General features: G+C 42.2%; 1 protein-coding gene across 1 annotated transcript in view; it reads right to left on the bottom strand.

The window, feature by feature from the left end:
• GALNT18 (UDP-N-acetyl-alpha-D-galactosamine:polypeptide N-acetylgalactosaminyltransferase 18) overlaps positions 1-16,838 on the bottom strand; it is a 481,364-nt gene that overhangs the window by 61,161 nt on the left and 403,365 nt on the right. The window contains exons 7-8 of the mRNA XM_006885591.1: positions 13,271-13,456; positions 7,168-7,305 (exon numbers count right to left, since the gene is read on the bottom strand). Of these exons, the coding sequence (XP_006885653.1) occupies positions 7,168-7,305; positions 13,271-13,456 (324 nt within the window). The remainder of the gene's footprint in view (positions 1-7,167; positions 7,306-13,270; positions 13,457-16,838) is intronic.

The raw sequence follows: 16,838 nt of genomic DNA, 5'->3' as shown, positions 1-16,838 counted from the left end.
AATCGGGATGGGTGTGTCAGAGGTAATGCGATTGGCACAGGATAGAGCAGGGTTTAGGGCTGTTGGACATAGGGTAGCTATGAGTCGCAAGAGACTCGACGGCACATAACAACAACAACAACAGATTGACAAACCTTTCTTCACATATATATGATAAGATTTTAATATACAATACAATATAAGCATGTCCATTTTATTTATTATGAGTTTTTAAATTTATATTTTTTTTAAAAAATATTATTTATTGTTATGGAGCTCTGGTAGCGTAGTGGCAGGAAGCTGCACTGCAATCCTGAAGGCATGTGGTTCAAGGTCACCAGCTGCTCTGCAGGAGAAGGATGGGCAATCTCTTTCCATGCGATTAACTGCCTCTGAAAACCTGCTGTAGGGTCTGCTATGAGTCAGTCCGACTTGATGGTACACAACAAAAACAACATTGCTATAGATACCCAGCAAAACATTACACCAGTTCAACTGTTTCTATAATGTACAATACAGTGACATTGAGTACATTTTAAGTGCAATCTCTCTCATTCTCCTTTTTTGGGGTCTTAATCAATGGCACTGTTCCTTATTTCTAATGCTTCTATCTAATCTAGTTGTCATATGTTTACTGTCACATACAAATGGTTTTCAAAAGAGTATAATTTTCAAAAGTGATCTTTTAACTAGTTAAGGTAACTGGTTTGTTGGGTTTTTTAAAAAAAGTTTTTTATTTTATACTGGTTTACTTTCAAAGTTCATAAAGTTCATATGCACTGTTTTTCACACTGGATATTTCCCTTTTCTTTTATCCACCCTGCCCTCCACCCATCAGATTGTGTGACCCTATGATTAAGCACCCCTCTTCCTTCCTTGGATCCTCATACTTGTTCTACAATAATAGTCTTAAACAGTATTATCTTTATGAGACTGAGTTAGTTCACTTAGCATAATGCTCTCTAGTCTCTCTCATGTTAAGTAGCAATTTACAAAATCATTGTTCCTGCGTGCTACATAGTATTCTATTGTGTGAATGTACCATAATTTCTCAATCCATTCCATTGTTGTTGGGTATTTGAGCTGTTTCCATGTTCTTGCTATTGTGAATAATGCTGCTATGAACACTGGTGTACAAGTCTTCATTTGTGCCTTAGGTCTAAGAAAACTTTAGGGAATATTCTTTGGTTTAAAGTTTAATGATCATCTAAGGGTAATAGTTTTAGGTATTTTCATCCAACTTTAATGGTTCTGGGAGGTTTAGAGCATACAAGCATTTAAAATTCTGTTGTACATTTACCCTTTTTAAGTCAAGATTCTTTTTATCAAATTGTTATTGTTGTTATGTGCCGTCGAGTCATTTGCGACTCATAGTGACCCTATGTACAACAGCCCTAAACCCTGCTCTATCCTGTGCCAATCTCATTGCCTCTGACACACCCATCCCGATTACCCCAGTCACTGAATCAATCCACCTCATAGAGGGTCTTCCCCTCCTGCGCTGTCCCTCCACTCTGCCCAGCATGATGTCCCTCTCTAAAGACCTGTCTCTCCTTACAACATGTCCAAAGTATGTCAGGCGAAGCCCCAGAATCCTTGCCTCCAAGGAGCAGCCTGGTTTAACCCTCTCTAGGATGAATCTATTTGTTTTATTGGCAGTCCATGGTACATTCAATACTCTTCTCCAGCACCACAGCTCAAAGGTGTCAATTCTCCTTGTATCCTCCCTAGTCATTGTCCAACTCTCTGATGCATGGTAGCTGGGAACCCTTCATTTCTTCTCATCTGATGGCAAGAGAGGTAGTTGTTCATGGAGGCTATTAGTCACATCTATTCCTCCTATTCCTGACTTTCCTTCTTCCTCTACTATTCCTGTTGAACACAGACCAATCACTATACCATGGATGGATGCTTACAAGCTTTTAAGACCTCAAGTATATCCCAACAAACTAGGAGATAGAATAGAAACACTATTATTAGGCCACTTCTACCTCTGCTTGAACTTGCCCCATCAACTTTAGACTAGAGATGAAGAGCATTAACGTTTGTTCCACCAAGAGAGTCCAATGAAGCACTTAGCATATTGTTACCTTACTGCATCTTCACTTGCCTGCCTCCCCTATTAGTGACCAAACGTCTTTCTAACTATTACAGAAGCAGATCTGGCATGCAGTTATTGTTGTGTGCCATTGAGCTGATTTTGACTCGTAGAGTCCATGCAACAGTATAGAACTGCCTCATTGGGTTTTCTTGGCTGTAATCTTCATAGAAGTCGATTCTTCTACAAAGCCATTGTTGTTGTTGAGTACAGTCAAGAACCAATCCACAGCTGACCTTCCAGCAGGCTTTCTGAGGCAGTAAATTACTCAGAAGATCACCTCTCTTTCTTTTGTGGAGCAGTCCACATATTTGAACCATGTATCTTTGCACTGGCAGCACAACTGCTTACCACGAAGCCACCAGAGCTCTGAGCAGTTGTTGTTGTTATGGGCTGTCAAGTGGAGTATAACTCAGAGTGGCCCTTGGAACAACAGATCTTAACTCTGCCTTATCTTGCACCACCCTTATCACCCTTTACACATCTGAGTCCATTGCCACAGACACATATCAATCTAACTCATCCAGGGTCTTCCTCTCCTTGGCTGAGCCTCCACCTTTCCAAGCATGTCATCTCTTTCCAGGGAATAGTCTCTCCTAACGATAAGCCCAAAACACGTGAGATGAAGCATCACCTTCTTCGCCTCCACAGAGCACACTGGTGGGCTCAAATCACCAACCTCTGAGGTAGCAGCTGAGAGCTTAACCTATTGTGATTTAATCAATTCCAATTCATGAAGAGTCTCCATCATGTTTCTGAGGCTGTAAATCTTCATTTACAAACGAATATAAAAGAATTTTTTTAAATGGTATTACTAGAACAATTAAGGCTTTGCGAATTGTCAAGGTATGAATAACTGATGAAGCTAACATTTAGAAGTCAAGCATGTGAGCCTCCAGATGCCGCCCTATTTGTAATGCTAGCACCAGGCCAGGAATGAATCCAAAACTACCCATCAGCAGGCCTGCAGTGCAGTGCTCCTGGGAATGCCATTCTCACCCAGTAGGTCCTACTGGCCCTTCTGCCAGCAGGAGCAATTCCTGGGACCCATCAGTGGATTAAAGGGCTGAGTGATAGATTCAACACTGCCTTGTGAGTCCAAGAGAAGTCATCTAATTGGAACAATGTAGTTTGGGCGTGAGTTGAAAAGAACACAAGGAAGAAACTTCTGTGCCTGAATAGATTTTAGGTCTCTTCATTTCAGGATAAAGATAATCGTCAGGTGGAATGATTCCAAGACAGCAAATCTCTCCTGGCTGCTTCCTGCCTCACTCTCTTCACCCAGTTGCCCCCATTAGGAAGTCATTTTGCTCTTTACAAGCAACTGGACCACCACTCATGTAAGGACCCAGCTTACAGAGGAGGGGCTGAGGGAGGAGAAGCTGGCTGGAGCAGCGGTGGGGCCTGATCAGTGGCTGGCAGATGAGCGTGCAGGGGGTTAGACATCTCTGCTAGCCTCTGAGATTGCTACATAGCTGAACCATCAGAGATGATGAGTGCATGGCTTTTCAGCACGACACAGTGAAACAGCCCTGGCTATTGGGACTCAGAGAGGTCTAGAAAACAACTCTCTATATGCCGCTCACTTTTGATCAGTGAAAGGTTTGAGGTGTGGCATTGAGAGGTCTACATAGAAAACCCTCTGTCCATGTACATGAGACACTTGCTTGAAGGATGAGAGTGCCTTTAGTCAAGACCAAGAACTGTAATGGCTGCAAGTACACACTCTATTGTTGTTGCTCCTTTGTCACTCTTGGTGAATGTGGCTATTTCTGTTCAGCCTCAGTTGACAGCATTGTGGAAAACACAAGTTTAAAAGTTTGCTGTGGCTTAAAGACTTGGTTGGGGCCAATAGTATCTCTGGAGTGACAGTAGACTGATGGACAGTATACTGAGTCCCAGGCCAGCCCTACACAACACATAGCTTGCTTTGGGTCAATATACGGGCATAGTAGAGGCTGTGTCCTCAGGATACTTCTGGGGGGTGTAGGAGGGCGGATGGGGCACTGTTCAGCCCAGCATGTTTCCATGGTGATGAGTGGATCTGGAGCCTCAGAGAATAGCTGGGCAGCACCAGCTGAATAGTTTTCTGACATATGAATCACACCAGCCTGAGGAGGGGAGAGACAAGATGCCCCTGGGTAGTTACTTTAGAACTAGTCAACTGTGCTGTGTGTATTCTTGTGGGAGGATGGGGCTTTTTTCCTACAGGCTGGCCTCTGGGGTCACAGAGGGCCCAGATGTTTATAGATCCTGGCTCTGGCTCCTTCATAATATCAAGATGCTCACAGTGGCAAGTCCATAAACAATCCTGAGCCCAAAGCCTTAGCAAGTCCAGCTCCGTCTGTTGGGCAATGCTTTGCCCAGGGCAGTCCTGCGAAGGCTGGCCTTGAGCAGGGTTCTGCATGAGTCTGAAGGAGAAGACACTAGTCCTTCAAAGTTTTTGTCCCAGAATATTAGACAGGTCCAAGGAGACACTCTCCAAAAAAAAAAAAAGGAATCAGAGTGGTTTCAAAAGCTAAGTGTTTTAGATTCAACTTCCTTGTTTATTAGCTGTGACTGGTGCAAAACGTTAAGAGATCGGTGATTCAAATCTCCTCTGAGGTACTTTGGGAAAATGGCCTGTCAATTACGTGCAAACAACAGCTGTGGAGCTACAGTTATAAGCACGAGGGCACACTGAATCAGAGTTGACTTGACAGTAATGGTACATGTTGTTTTGCTTTTTTCTTAATATGGACAAGTCACTTTGTGAGTGTAGAAGGGAACCCCAGAGGGCAGTGTTGAGGATTTAAATGTCAGTTTAAAAAAAACCACCCAAAATAAATTCATACATTAAGACTGTAAGTCATTGCAAATCAAGTGAGGTATTTAAAAAAATTCAATCAGCTGTCATTTGAAATATTTCAAGAGTTGTATGCTTCTGGGAATAAGAATGCAAGTGTTTATCAAATCAAAGTATTTTAACCTGAGACTGAAACCTATTTGCATATCATAGACTTTCTTTAACTTTATGAGGACATTTTTTACATTGTTTAACCTAAGAAGAAACTGAAGCCCATGGAGGTTAAGGCACTTGCCTGGAAAATTGTATGGTTATGATTTAAAATCTATTTATATGATTCTAAACCCCTTGATCCAAACCTTTTCTATCTTGCTTCCTGCCAACCAACAAAAGCCCTTTTTTTTCCCTATAATTATATTTTATTAATTTTCATAAACATTTACAGAGATTTTGGGCTTCCACTCATTCATTGTTGCACTATTCTCTCTACCCTCCTCCCAGTTTGTTCTTGTCCAAATGCCACAGTGCTTGTCAAAGCCAGTTCTGATTAATCTTCTTTGTCAGTGTGTCCTTTGCCATTCCCTATCACTCCTCCCTGAGAGAGACTTCACCCTGAGTCATAAGGAAAAGGGGATGGCGTATTCTCTTAGCTACTTCCTGCTGAAAAGGGACGCTGTGGGCTTCAGGGTGAAGATCTTCTCTCACTACTCTAAAGGGCCCCTTTGGCAGTAGGAAACACATAGACTATTATGGAGATTGATTTTGGAATTCAGATGCATTCTTATTGATTGCAAAAGCCCTTTAAGCAGGCTAATTTCTGTATATGTAGTTGTTAAAAGAGGCACATTTTAAACTTTAGTAAATATTTCCAACTGGTCTTAAAAAAGGAATTCAGAGGGAGCTCAAGAACATTGTATTTCTCAGGACTCCTTTTAGGAAGGTTCTGTGCGTGGTTTGAAGGCATAAGTCTCTTGGGTGGAGGGGCATGCCAGGGCATTATGGAATCTTTAGGTATTTAAGCTTGGGTAAAGCCAGCATTTATTACACTGTCTTCCAATTTTAAATTGACTACAAGGTTTTGTTTTACTAAATGGAATATGTAGATAGGACTAGAGCTGAACTGCTTAGGACAATAAAAGACAAGACTAAGTATCTCTTATGGAGCGCTGGTGGTCTAGTGGCAAAAAGCAGTTCTGCAATCCAGAAGGCACGTGGTTCAAGGCCACTAGATGCTCCATGGGAGAAGGATGGGCAGTCTCTTCCCATGTGATTAACTGCCTCTGAAAACCTACTGGAGAATCAGCTATGAGTTAGTTTCAACTCCTCAACAGTACACAACAACAACTACAAGAATCTCTTACTCATGTTCTTTCTTCTCCCTGCCCCCCCCAAAAGTACCTAATTCCACTTCTCAAGCAGCTCTGTCCAGCAGAACATTCTGTGATGATGGAAATATTCTATATCTCATTGTCTCTTGTGGTAGCCACTAAGTCATATGCACCTGTTGAGGAGTTGAAATGTGTCTAGTAGGACTGAAGGTCTGCATTTTTAATTTTGTTTCATTTTAATGTAGTTTAATTTAAATAGTCACATGTGGCTAATGACCCTCCAACCACAGCATGTCCTCTTGATGTTGCTCTGACAAACTGTAAGAAGGCCATGGTGTGAGGCACTGTTCTTGTGTTTTCTTTCCTCATGTCCCTTCTTCCCGGACTAGCCACAGGTTAACTCCTTGGATTCTGTGTGACAGGCATGAAGGAAGCATAAGGTCAAAGAGCTAGGGGGCCTATAAGCAAAGAAGAGAGTCAAGCAGAGTCACTGTTCACTTAGGAGTGGAACAATCTTAAGTGTTTATGAGGGAGCTCTGGTGGCTTAGGGGTAAGGTATTGCACTACCAATGCAAAGGCTGGTGGTTTGAATCCACACACAGCTCTGTGGGAGAAAGATGGGTAGTCTCTTCTAGTGAAAGAGCTATTTTCAACTCAGACACAACTCATTGTTGTCAAGTCTGGACCAACTCATAGCTCATACTCCACATGGTTTACAAAGGCTATAAATTGCACTGGAGAAAACGGCCCATCTTACTCCTGAGTGATTAAAACCTCCTGTCTTCGGGTTGGCAGGACAACCCCTTACCCACTAGGCAGTCATGGATCCCTTAAGGCTGCTTTGCCATCCCATAAACCAACTTCTTGGCCAAGAGGTCCCTCTGTGGAGGCCAAGAGGATCATCTCTGTTCACCTTACTCTCTGCATCTCCTCTTGCTTAGCTCCCTGTCTGTGTGTGAATAAGGCAGGCTCCTTACCACCCCATAGGCAATGATGTCTGAGTACATCCTCATCTCAGGGTACACGCTGACCAGGTACCACCGGAAGGTCTTGCACTGCAGCTGCTTCCTCAGGGCCTTCCTAGCGGTGATGTCCCCAATGTCAATCCCTGAGTCCTGGATAAGGAGATAAATGCAGAGATTCAGTCACCACTGAAAGCAGTGTCTCCGCAAACCACAAAGGATCCAGAAGGCACCATCCAAGATTCCTGGAGACTGTCTTGTGAAAGGACCATGTAGGAAGTTAGCTGATGCATTTCCCCCCACGTACCTTTACACCATAACTGTCCACATTTGGACTCAGAAAAGTAAGTTCAGCCATTGATAAGGATTACCATTGAAGGCTCCTGAGAAGAAAGAGGTCAGATCTTTATATTTTAAATAATAATATTTTTTAAATTTTATTTTATTAATTTTAATGAACATTTACAGAGATTTTGGATTTCCATTCATTCATTGTTGCACTTTTCTCCCTGCTCAGCCCCCTCCCCCCCAGTTCGCTCCTCTCTTTGAAAAGCAAAAGAAATTTAAAAAACTGTAGCTATAGTCTTGTTATTGTTATTGTTATGTTCAAGAAAACAAAGATTCTCACCACTGGGCCAATTGGCAGCATCATGATAGATAGTGAAAAGATTGAGGCTGTTAACAGCTTTAGTTTGGCTCCACATTCAACACTCTTGGTATCAGCAGCCAGGAAATCAAAAGATGAATTGCATTGGGAATGTTGACTGTCAGGGGCATCTCCAGATTACTAAAGAGCAACAATGTCAGACTGGAGACTAAGGTGTACTTGATCCAGGCCATAGTCTGCAATTACTTGCTATGCATCAGAAAACTGGACAATAACTAGGGATGATAGAAGGAAAATTGATGGCTTTGAGCTTTGGTGCTGTAGAAGAACATTGAATGTTACCATAGACTGCTAAGAGAACAAACAAGTTCATCATAGAGAGGGTCAGACCAGGCTGCTCCCTGGAGGCAAGGATTCTGAAGCTTCATCTGACATACTTTGGACATGTTGCAAGGAAGAAACAATCCTTGGAGAGGGATGTCATTCTTGGGAAGTTGGAGGGACAGTGCAAGAGAGCAAGACCCTCAACGAGATGGACTGATTCAGTGACTGGGGTAATGGGGGTAGGTGTGTGAGAGACAATAAGATTGGCACAGGATAGAGCAACGTTTAGGGATGTTGTACATAGAGTCACGATGAGTCGCAGGTGACTCAATGGCACACAACAACAACAACAACAACAACAACCACTACCATTAAGGTGGGATGGACCCATAGCTGACCTTCTAGAAAGTTTTCAGGGGTAGTAAATCGCATAGAAGAGATTGCCCATCTTTATTTCATGTGAGTTAGCTAGTGAATTAGAACTGCACACCTTCAAGTTGGCAGTGTAACTCTTTACCACTAGACCATCCAGGAAATGAGATGACAATGTAAAGTTTTTTCCTACTTGAAGAGATAAGAGTCATTGATTTGTAAGGTAAGAAAGACAGAGAAGATAGCAAAGATTAAATAATACTAATTCTAACACTATTTGTAATAATCAGTGAAGAATAATTGATGCCTTTGAGGTGTGGTGTTGGAGAAGAGTACTGAATTTCTGATGGGCTGCAAAAAGAACAAGCAGGTATACCTTAGAAAAGGTGCAACCAGAGTGCTCCTTGGAGGCAAAGATGGCAAAGCTTTGTTTCTCATTCTTTGTACATGTTGCTAGGAGAATATTCTTTGGAAAAGGATATCATGCTTGGAAGGGTGGAGGTTCAGCGACAGAAAGAAAGATGCCCATTGAGATGCATTGACTTGGTGCCTATAGCAATGGACTCAAGTCTATCAGAGATGGTGAGGATGGCACAGGATAGGACAGAAATCAGAACTGTTGTTCATAAGGTCATTATGAGTCATACTCAACTTGGTGGCATCTAACAACAACAGTACCAAGAAGACTTAAAAACAAATACATTGTGATAATTTGATTTTCTTTGATATTTACATATACCCACTGTCACATTCAAACATATGTTGTGGTGGTGATATTAACAGGTGTCCTCGAGTTGGCTATGACTCACAGTGAGCCTTCAGAAACAGCTGAACCTTTCTCCATCCTGTGACTTCCCCAGGATCTCTGACATTCTTGAACCCACTGTTTTATAGAGTCACTTTTCAATCCACCTCGTTGAAGGTCTGGCAGTGTCAGGAATCAATACAAAAAGAGATTCATAACCTCTTGGATAATGTTTCTAAAATCCCAAAGCTAATGTGTAATGGAGCTGAGATTTCAAATCAATCATCTTGGGTATACAGTTTGTGCTTTTAACCTAAAACTATGCATTTGGAAGATCCTGTTCTTCTTGCTGAGATCAAGTCCTTGTGGTAAAAGCAAAATTATTTCTTTAAGCCTAGGAGTCTTAGGGTAGAGACTCCACATATCCCACTTCCTAGATGAGTCAGGGAGGTTGTCCCTGAATCCCTTTAAGGCTGAACCCACCATAAAGCAGAAATGGTGATACAAATATGATTCCCAATGAGAAACATGGATATACTCCGTAGAGATTGGAGCATGGCATCTTCAAGCTATGGAATGCCAGCAGCCATCAGAAGCCAGGCAAGGCAAGGCAGGATTTCCCCCTAGAGCTGTGGAAGGAACGTGGCAGCAACAGCGCCTTGATTTTGGACATGTGGCCTCCAGAACAGTGAGAGAATAAATTTCTGATAATTCAAGGTGCTCGGTTTGCCTTGCTGTTCTATGGAAACAAAGACATTCAGCCACGCACTGAAACATCTCATTACTCCTGTCGTGTGTGCAGCAACATGGTAATAAGATCTAGATGGCTTAGGCTTTGCAACTACAGCCAACGTAAAGAAAGGACCATTGTCTAAGCAGGAGCACATGGACTATCCCTGGCACTCAGCCTAGAGTAGTGGAAACAGGAGCCGAGCTTGAATTCCTGAACCCTTTCTAGGAATATATGGATACATCCTGTTTGGTAACAAGCAAACTGATTTTCAATTTAAACCGAAGGATGTGAGAGCTGGAAGAGCCTCTGACCTTTCAGAAGCTCGAGGCTGAAGGTGGTGAGAGGCAGGTGGGAGGGTCAGCTGACCCCAGCACACGGCCCCAAAGGGACTCAGCAGAGACAGCAAAGGGCAGGAAGCCTTTGCCCAGCAAGAGTTGTTTTAAAACTGAGGAGAAAATAAATAGGTATAAGTAATAATTTTAATAACAACAGTTAAGTCTTAGTTAAAACTTTGTGCCAGGCACTGTTCAATATCTTTACGTACCCGAACTTATTTTATTCTCAAGGAACTGGTAGGGCCTGTAAACAAAACATTAAGTAAACAGGTAACAGATTTGTCAGTCTAACAAGAGGGAAACAAACAGGGCATCCATTGTCTACACTTCCTCCTCTTCCTTTTTAATCTCATGTTTACTAAATGTCTCTTATCTGTCAGGCATTGTCTTAAGGGTCTCATATGTAAACAAGCCATGCCTCATTTTCACCTAAATGGGAGAGTATGGATTTCCAGATAATATTAGGATTTGACCTGATGAATGAATGGGATATAACAATGAGCCACCTCTCTAGAAGTTTTGTAAAATATAAGAGAAGGCGTTTGGGTGTAGAAGGGAAGAAGGAGATCAAGAGATGATTTTTAAATGAAAGCACTGACCCTTTCTTTCTCCACCTAAGGCTGTCTCCTGGACATGTCACCTCTTATCTGCCTTTCTCATGTTCACAAACCACTAGATTAGGCTTGAAATGCCTCTCTGAGGAGTCATAGTCACTGGGTTTTAGAATTTCCCAATTATTTTCACTCCCTCCGTTCTCTTTCATCTGCTGGATTTGATGTCCATCTCAGTATCTGTCAGCTTCAGGGGGAACAGGGCTGACAGGCTTGCAGCTTGACATGAAGAGAGACGTGGGCAGGAGTGTGGACAGGCCTCCTGTCCTGCAGCAGAGCCTGAGGATCAACAACGCTTCACTACTGAGCCCCTGAGGAGTTTCTAAACGTTCTTAACATTTTGCCATCAGGGGACACCCACGGCAGAGCTCCATACCCTGCGCAGAAAACGGTGATCCAACTCCCACAGCCATAGACACGTCCAGAAGGCATCTTGGTTTCCTTAGAAACACTCCCACTTTAGAGATGCAATCCAGGGGCTGGTGCATTAGGGTTGGCTACATAGAAGCTGGGACTGCTTGGTTCCTCACTCTTCCTCCCAGTTGCCAGGATCTCACTGATTTCAGGGTCTACAATCCAGCTGTTCTTTTTTGCTTTCCTCACCCTTCTCCCTCTTTTGCCTAAATATTCTGGCCCATGTATGATCTAGTTTACTTTCTCAATCATGTCAATGACTCAACTCATCGCTGTCAAATCAGAATATACAAGCAGCTAACCTTCCAGTGGGTTTTCAGAGACCATAAATTACATAGGAGGAAACTGCCCATCTTTCTCCTGTGGAGCAGCCGATGGATTTGAACTGCCTGCCTTTGAATTGGCAGCACAACTTCTTAACCACAAGGCCACCAGAGCTCTCTTCTCAATCACAGAGAGCAATATTAGTTTGATGAAAACGTCAAGGAGCAGGGCTTCTGTATAGGAACTTTAAGCTGCTTCATTGTTAGTGAGAGGGAGCTGAGGCTTTCTGGAAGATTCCCAAGAGGGAGCCATGGCCTTGAGAAGGACAAAAGAAGTCATGCCGTCTATAGCATCATTTCACACTGAATGCAACATAAGAGACGAACTCTAGGCAGACAGGCTGGGAAGCAGGTTGGAAGTCTGCGGTTGGCATCTGTTGGTTCTCCCTCCTCAGCGGACAAAGTCATTTCCATATGACACACAGCAAGGTTGAGTAAAATTACTAGTGAAACACTGCCTTTTCTCGAGCATCTGACCGTACAGGTGATTAAAGGATCGAGGGACATGGGAGGCAATGAGGAGGTTCTTTGAGGCTGGAATCAGCCTAAAGTAAACCCAGGGTCATTTTTTTTTTTTGGTCCTAGTGAGAGTCCCTATGTGAGTACATTGTGTCCCCATTTATTTGGCTCAGGAAATGCCAAAACCAATCCCAATTCATATTGACCTTCAAATGCATATGTCTATTTCGTATTACTCTTGTCAAAGGTTCAAGAGAAGGAGCTTGAATTCAATCTAGGGGAAATTTAAGATCATTATGTGACTTTTGTCATATGGCTCCACAATGAACACCTATAGAAATAGCGATGGATTGTATTGGGTGAATCTGCTGCTAAAAACCTCTTCATGGTGGTTAAGAACAAGGATGTTACATTAAAGATTAAGCTGCACAGTGTTTTCAGTCATCTCATGTTGTTGTTGTTAGGTGCTATCGAGTCAAGTACAACCCATAATGACCTTATGAACAAGGCCACCCGAGCTCTCTTCTCAATCACAGAGAACAATATTAGTTAGATCTGAACCCTGTCCCATCCTGTGCCATCCTCACATTTTCTGACACAGTACAGCCCATTGAGCAGTCACTATGTCAATCCACTTGGTTGAGGATCTTCCTCTCTGTTGCTGACCCTCAAACTTTTTGAGCATCATGTCCTTCTCCAAGGAAAAGCCCCTGCTAGCAACATGCCCAAAGTATGTGAGGCAAAGCTTCATCATCTTTGCCTTGATAGAGCACTATGGTGGCACCCTCTCCAAGACACATCTGTTCTTTTGGCAGTCCATGATATGTTCAGCACTCTTCTCCAACACTATAGCTTAAAGACATCAATTCTTGTTAATCAATTTGTCTTCCTTATTCATTGTCCAGCTCTCAGATGCATAACAAGTGATCGGAAAGAATCAGAATGTTCCTGAGTGCGCAAACTAATATCATTGCTCCTCCATAATTTGGAGAGGTCCCTGACTGCAGACTTTCCCAGTGCAAAGCCTGCAGGATTAAAATCTATATCAAAGTCTGATATCCTAAGTAGTGTATTTGGGAGTTGAGAACCCATTATACCATGGAAAAGAAGACTCTGGTTAAACCATGAGAGAAATCTACTATATTTTCCTCTTCCTTCAAAGCCCAAGAAAACCACCTCCACAGGGCTTCCCTACCTCTTGGGGTATGTTCCACGCCATGTAGACATGACTTTTAAATTCATCCATCCAGACTTCAGCCACTCTGAGAGCATTCCTGCGGACATGGGCGGTGAGGTCCTCAGTGTAAGGCTTATGCGCTCGCTCGATGTGGGCGATCCTTGAGCAGGGAAGGACCTCCACGCTCCCACCACATTGCCACACCTGCGGGAGACATGAAGGCACTTGTCAGCACTCAGATCTAACCCCACACCTTGACCCTAGTCCCATGGGCAGGCCATGTGAGTTGAGGGAATCATCTCTCTTCTCCAGACCACTGTCAGCAAAGGGAATGAACAGGAACTCATTTCTATTCCTATAGCAGGATGTTTATTGAGCCATTAACTTGTGTTTTGTTGGGTGGTTGGGTTTTTTTTTTTTATTTTTTAAATTTCCTTGCTGTTATGGGGTTTGACAACAGAGAATTAAAATACCATCTCTCTGCATCCCTCTCACTATTCAATCTTGCTCCCTCGAAGAAGCAATTAGTCATATTGTGACCAAAGACCTGGGTTGTGTTTGTCTTAGGGAGAAAAGGAATGAAATGTAGAGCTCTCAGCAAGACTCCTCTCCAAATGGACTGCATGGCCCTGGACAAGGGTGAGTGATCAGCACAAAAAGAAAGCCCACATCTTCTCCCCTTCTCCCTTTCCAGAACCTAGAGTTCTGCTAAACCCAAGGGAGAGGAAGAGTCATAACAACCAGACTGACATTAGACCTTTCACCACCACCTTCCCCTGGTGCACAGGAGCTGGAACAGGATTACAATTTGTTTTTGAAAAAGAAACAAAAGTGACCTTCTTGCCCGATGAGTGTCAAAGAACAGTGTCTTAAGAGCTCTTACCACAATTATTCCAACCACTTTGTACTTTAATGTTACTGAATGTGCATGTTATTTTGTGTTTCTGTTTATAATTCCAGGATGCCCACCCACTTCTCCAGCTGAAAAAAGCAAAATCCATCTCTCCAGATCTTGACCACATGGTCTCTGTTGTGAAGTTCTTGCTTAGCAGCAGGGCAGAGCTAGTTTTTAGGACAACTTACCTGCTGAGAACTCAACACTCCCTGTTGACTATTGCTAGACAGCAGAGGCTGTCTCATTTATTTATGTCTATAGGGCTCATGTGTGTCAGAGATGATGAGGATGGCACAGGGGAGGACAGGATTCACATCTATTGTTCATAGGATTGCTGTGAGTTGCACTTGACTAAATGGCACCCATCAACTACAAAACATCCACAAACGAATGGATAGAGAAGCTCTGGTATATTCACACAATGGAATACTATGTGGCATTCAAAAACAAGGAACTTATGAAATATTACACAAAATGGGTGACCCTGGAGAACATTATGCTGAGTGAAACATCTCAGTCACAAAAGGACAAATACTGCACTGAGAGTGGTAGAACGGGATTGACATAAGGGTTGGGGTAAGACTGAGAAAGATGGGATAAATAATGTATAATGCATTGAAACAGATGAGAGAGAGAACTGTTTAAAAGGGATATATGATTAGATGTTATTGTTATGACAGGAGTCCAGAACAAAGGTAGCATAGTGGAGTGGATTTGGGGGAAGGGATTGTATAATAGTGAAATAATTTTTTCTTTTACTTTTCAAAAAGAAAAGCAAATGAGGCAGGGAATGGGGTAGGCTGGGAGAAAAGTACAACAAATGAATGGAAATCCAAAGTCTCTGTAAACTTTCATTAAAATAAATTTAAAATAAAAAAAAAACCAAACCAAAAAACAACATGCAACACAAGAATTGTACATAATTGGTGCTAAGACTTGTGTATGGTTGTCCTTGCACGGGAAAAGGATGGATAATCACCTCCCAGACGATTAACTGCCTCTGAAAACCTGCTGGAAGGTAAATTATGGGTGGAATCTGATTTTATGGCACACAAGAGGAACAAAAGGGAAAGAGAAAGGTGATAACCAAAAAACTATGAGCTATTAAAATTAACTCAACAACAAGACTTGTATACAGTAGGTTCTCTCTGTCTTTCTTTGATCACCACTGAGTCAGATCCAACTCATAGCTGACAATCCACTGGGTTTCCAAGGTTACAAATAAAATGGGAGGGGACTGCTAATCTTTCTCCAGAGGAGCCACTAATGAATTAGAACCACCAGCAAGGAGCAGCCTTTATGAGTTGACAGGACAACTCCCTATGGACTACACCTCCAGAATTCCCTGAACATAGCAGATTCTTTGTAGGTACTTTTTGAATGAATAAATGAATGAATAAAATGAGTTGCTATTGAGTCAATTCAACAAGTGACTCTTTGCATGTGAGAGTAATACTCTCCTATGCAGGGTTTTTAATGGCTGATTTTTCCCCTCAGATGTTTATCATCAGCATTTCTTCCAAAGTGCTTTTGGTTAGACTTGTAACACCAACTAGTAAGTTAATATCCACATGAATTAGCTTTTTGTACTACTCAGAGACTCCAAATAAGTTAATGACTGATACTTTAAAAAAATGTAAGAGGAATTGGAAACACCTGGCTATAGCTGATAAATGAGGCTTATGAGAGAAAGCAATTAAAATCTCTCAGTCTACAGTAGTGGTCCCTTACCAGGCATTGTCAGCTTGACAATTTGGCAAATAATGTTCCTAAGTATAACATGTGTCCATTAGTAGCAGTAAGTCTGAGTCTAAGGTGAGGTAAGTCCAAGATTTAGTTTAATTCCCTCTGTGTGAGAAAGTGGGAGGAGGTCTTCCATTAGTCTACATCATACCATTTATTCTCTGTAGGCTGCTGGAGTTGAAAGGCTATTTACTGATTAACTTCTTATCTACGCTTGTCTTGCATTTAATGTTACTGAGAGTCCATGGAGGGAAAACAGCATTCTCACTGAAGTCTACTGTACTATGTGCCAAGCACTGTGCTCGTGTGGGGAAGGAGGCAGTGTGCCACAGTGGTTATGACCAAGGTTTGGAATCAGATTCCTTAGCTTCAAATCTTGACACTGTTTCATACTAACCATATGACCTTAGGCACCACTTGTTCTTACTGGGCCCCAGGTCTGCAAGGATTGCAATCATACCTTTTTAATAGAAGTGTTAAAAAAAATATTAAGGTGATTTCATGCAAAGAATATAGAAAAGTCCCTAGATATTGCTAGGTATATTTGAATCTCCCACTTTTTACCCACCATGGAGTGTTTATCCATCTGTGTCACCCTGGAACATCCCAGCACACAGTAACTTCAAAACTCATTGACCCAGCAATTCCACTCCTGGAATAAACCCTAAAGAGACCATAACTGCCACCCAAGCAGATAATATGCATCCCCATGTTTATATTGGCTTTGTTGGAAACAACACACGTGCCCATCAACAAATGAAATGAACAGAGATGTTGTGGTATATTCACATAATGTAATACTATGCAGCATTGAAAACAAAGAACTCATGAAATATTATACAAAATGGGTAAATCTGGAGGACATTATGCTGAGTGAGACACCTCAGTCACAAAAGAACAAATACTGCATAATGCCACTGTTATAAAACAGGACTGACATGGGGGTGG

Source organism: Elephantulus edwardii, unplaced genomic scaffold (assembly GCF_000299155.1).
Source record: "Elephantulus edwardii isolate Elephantulus edwardi_28Jun2011 unplaced genomic scaffold, EleEdw1.0 scaffold00044, whole genome shotgun sequence".
Classification (NCBI taxonomy): domain Eukaryota; kingdom Metazoa; phylum Chordata; class Mammalia; order Macroscelidea; family Macroscelididae; genus Elephantulus; species Elephantulus edwardii.
This window is presented reverse-complemented; position numbering and strand designations above follow the sequence as displayed.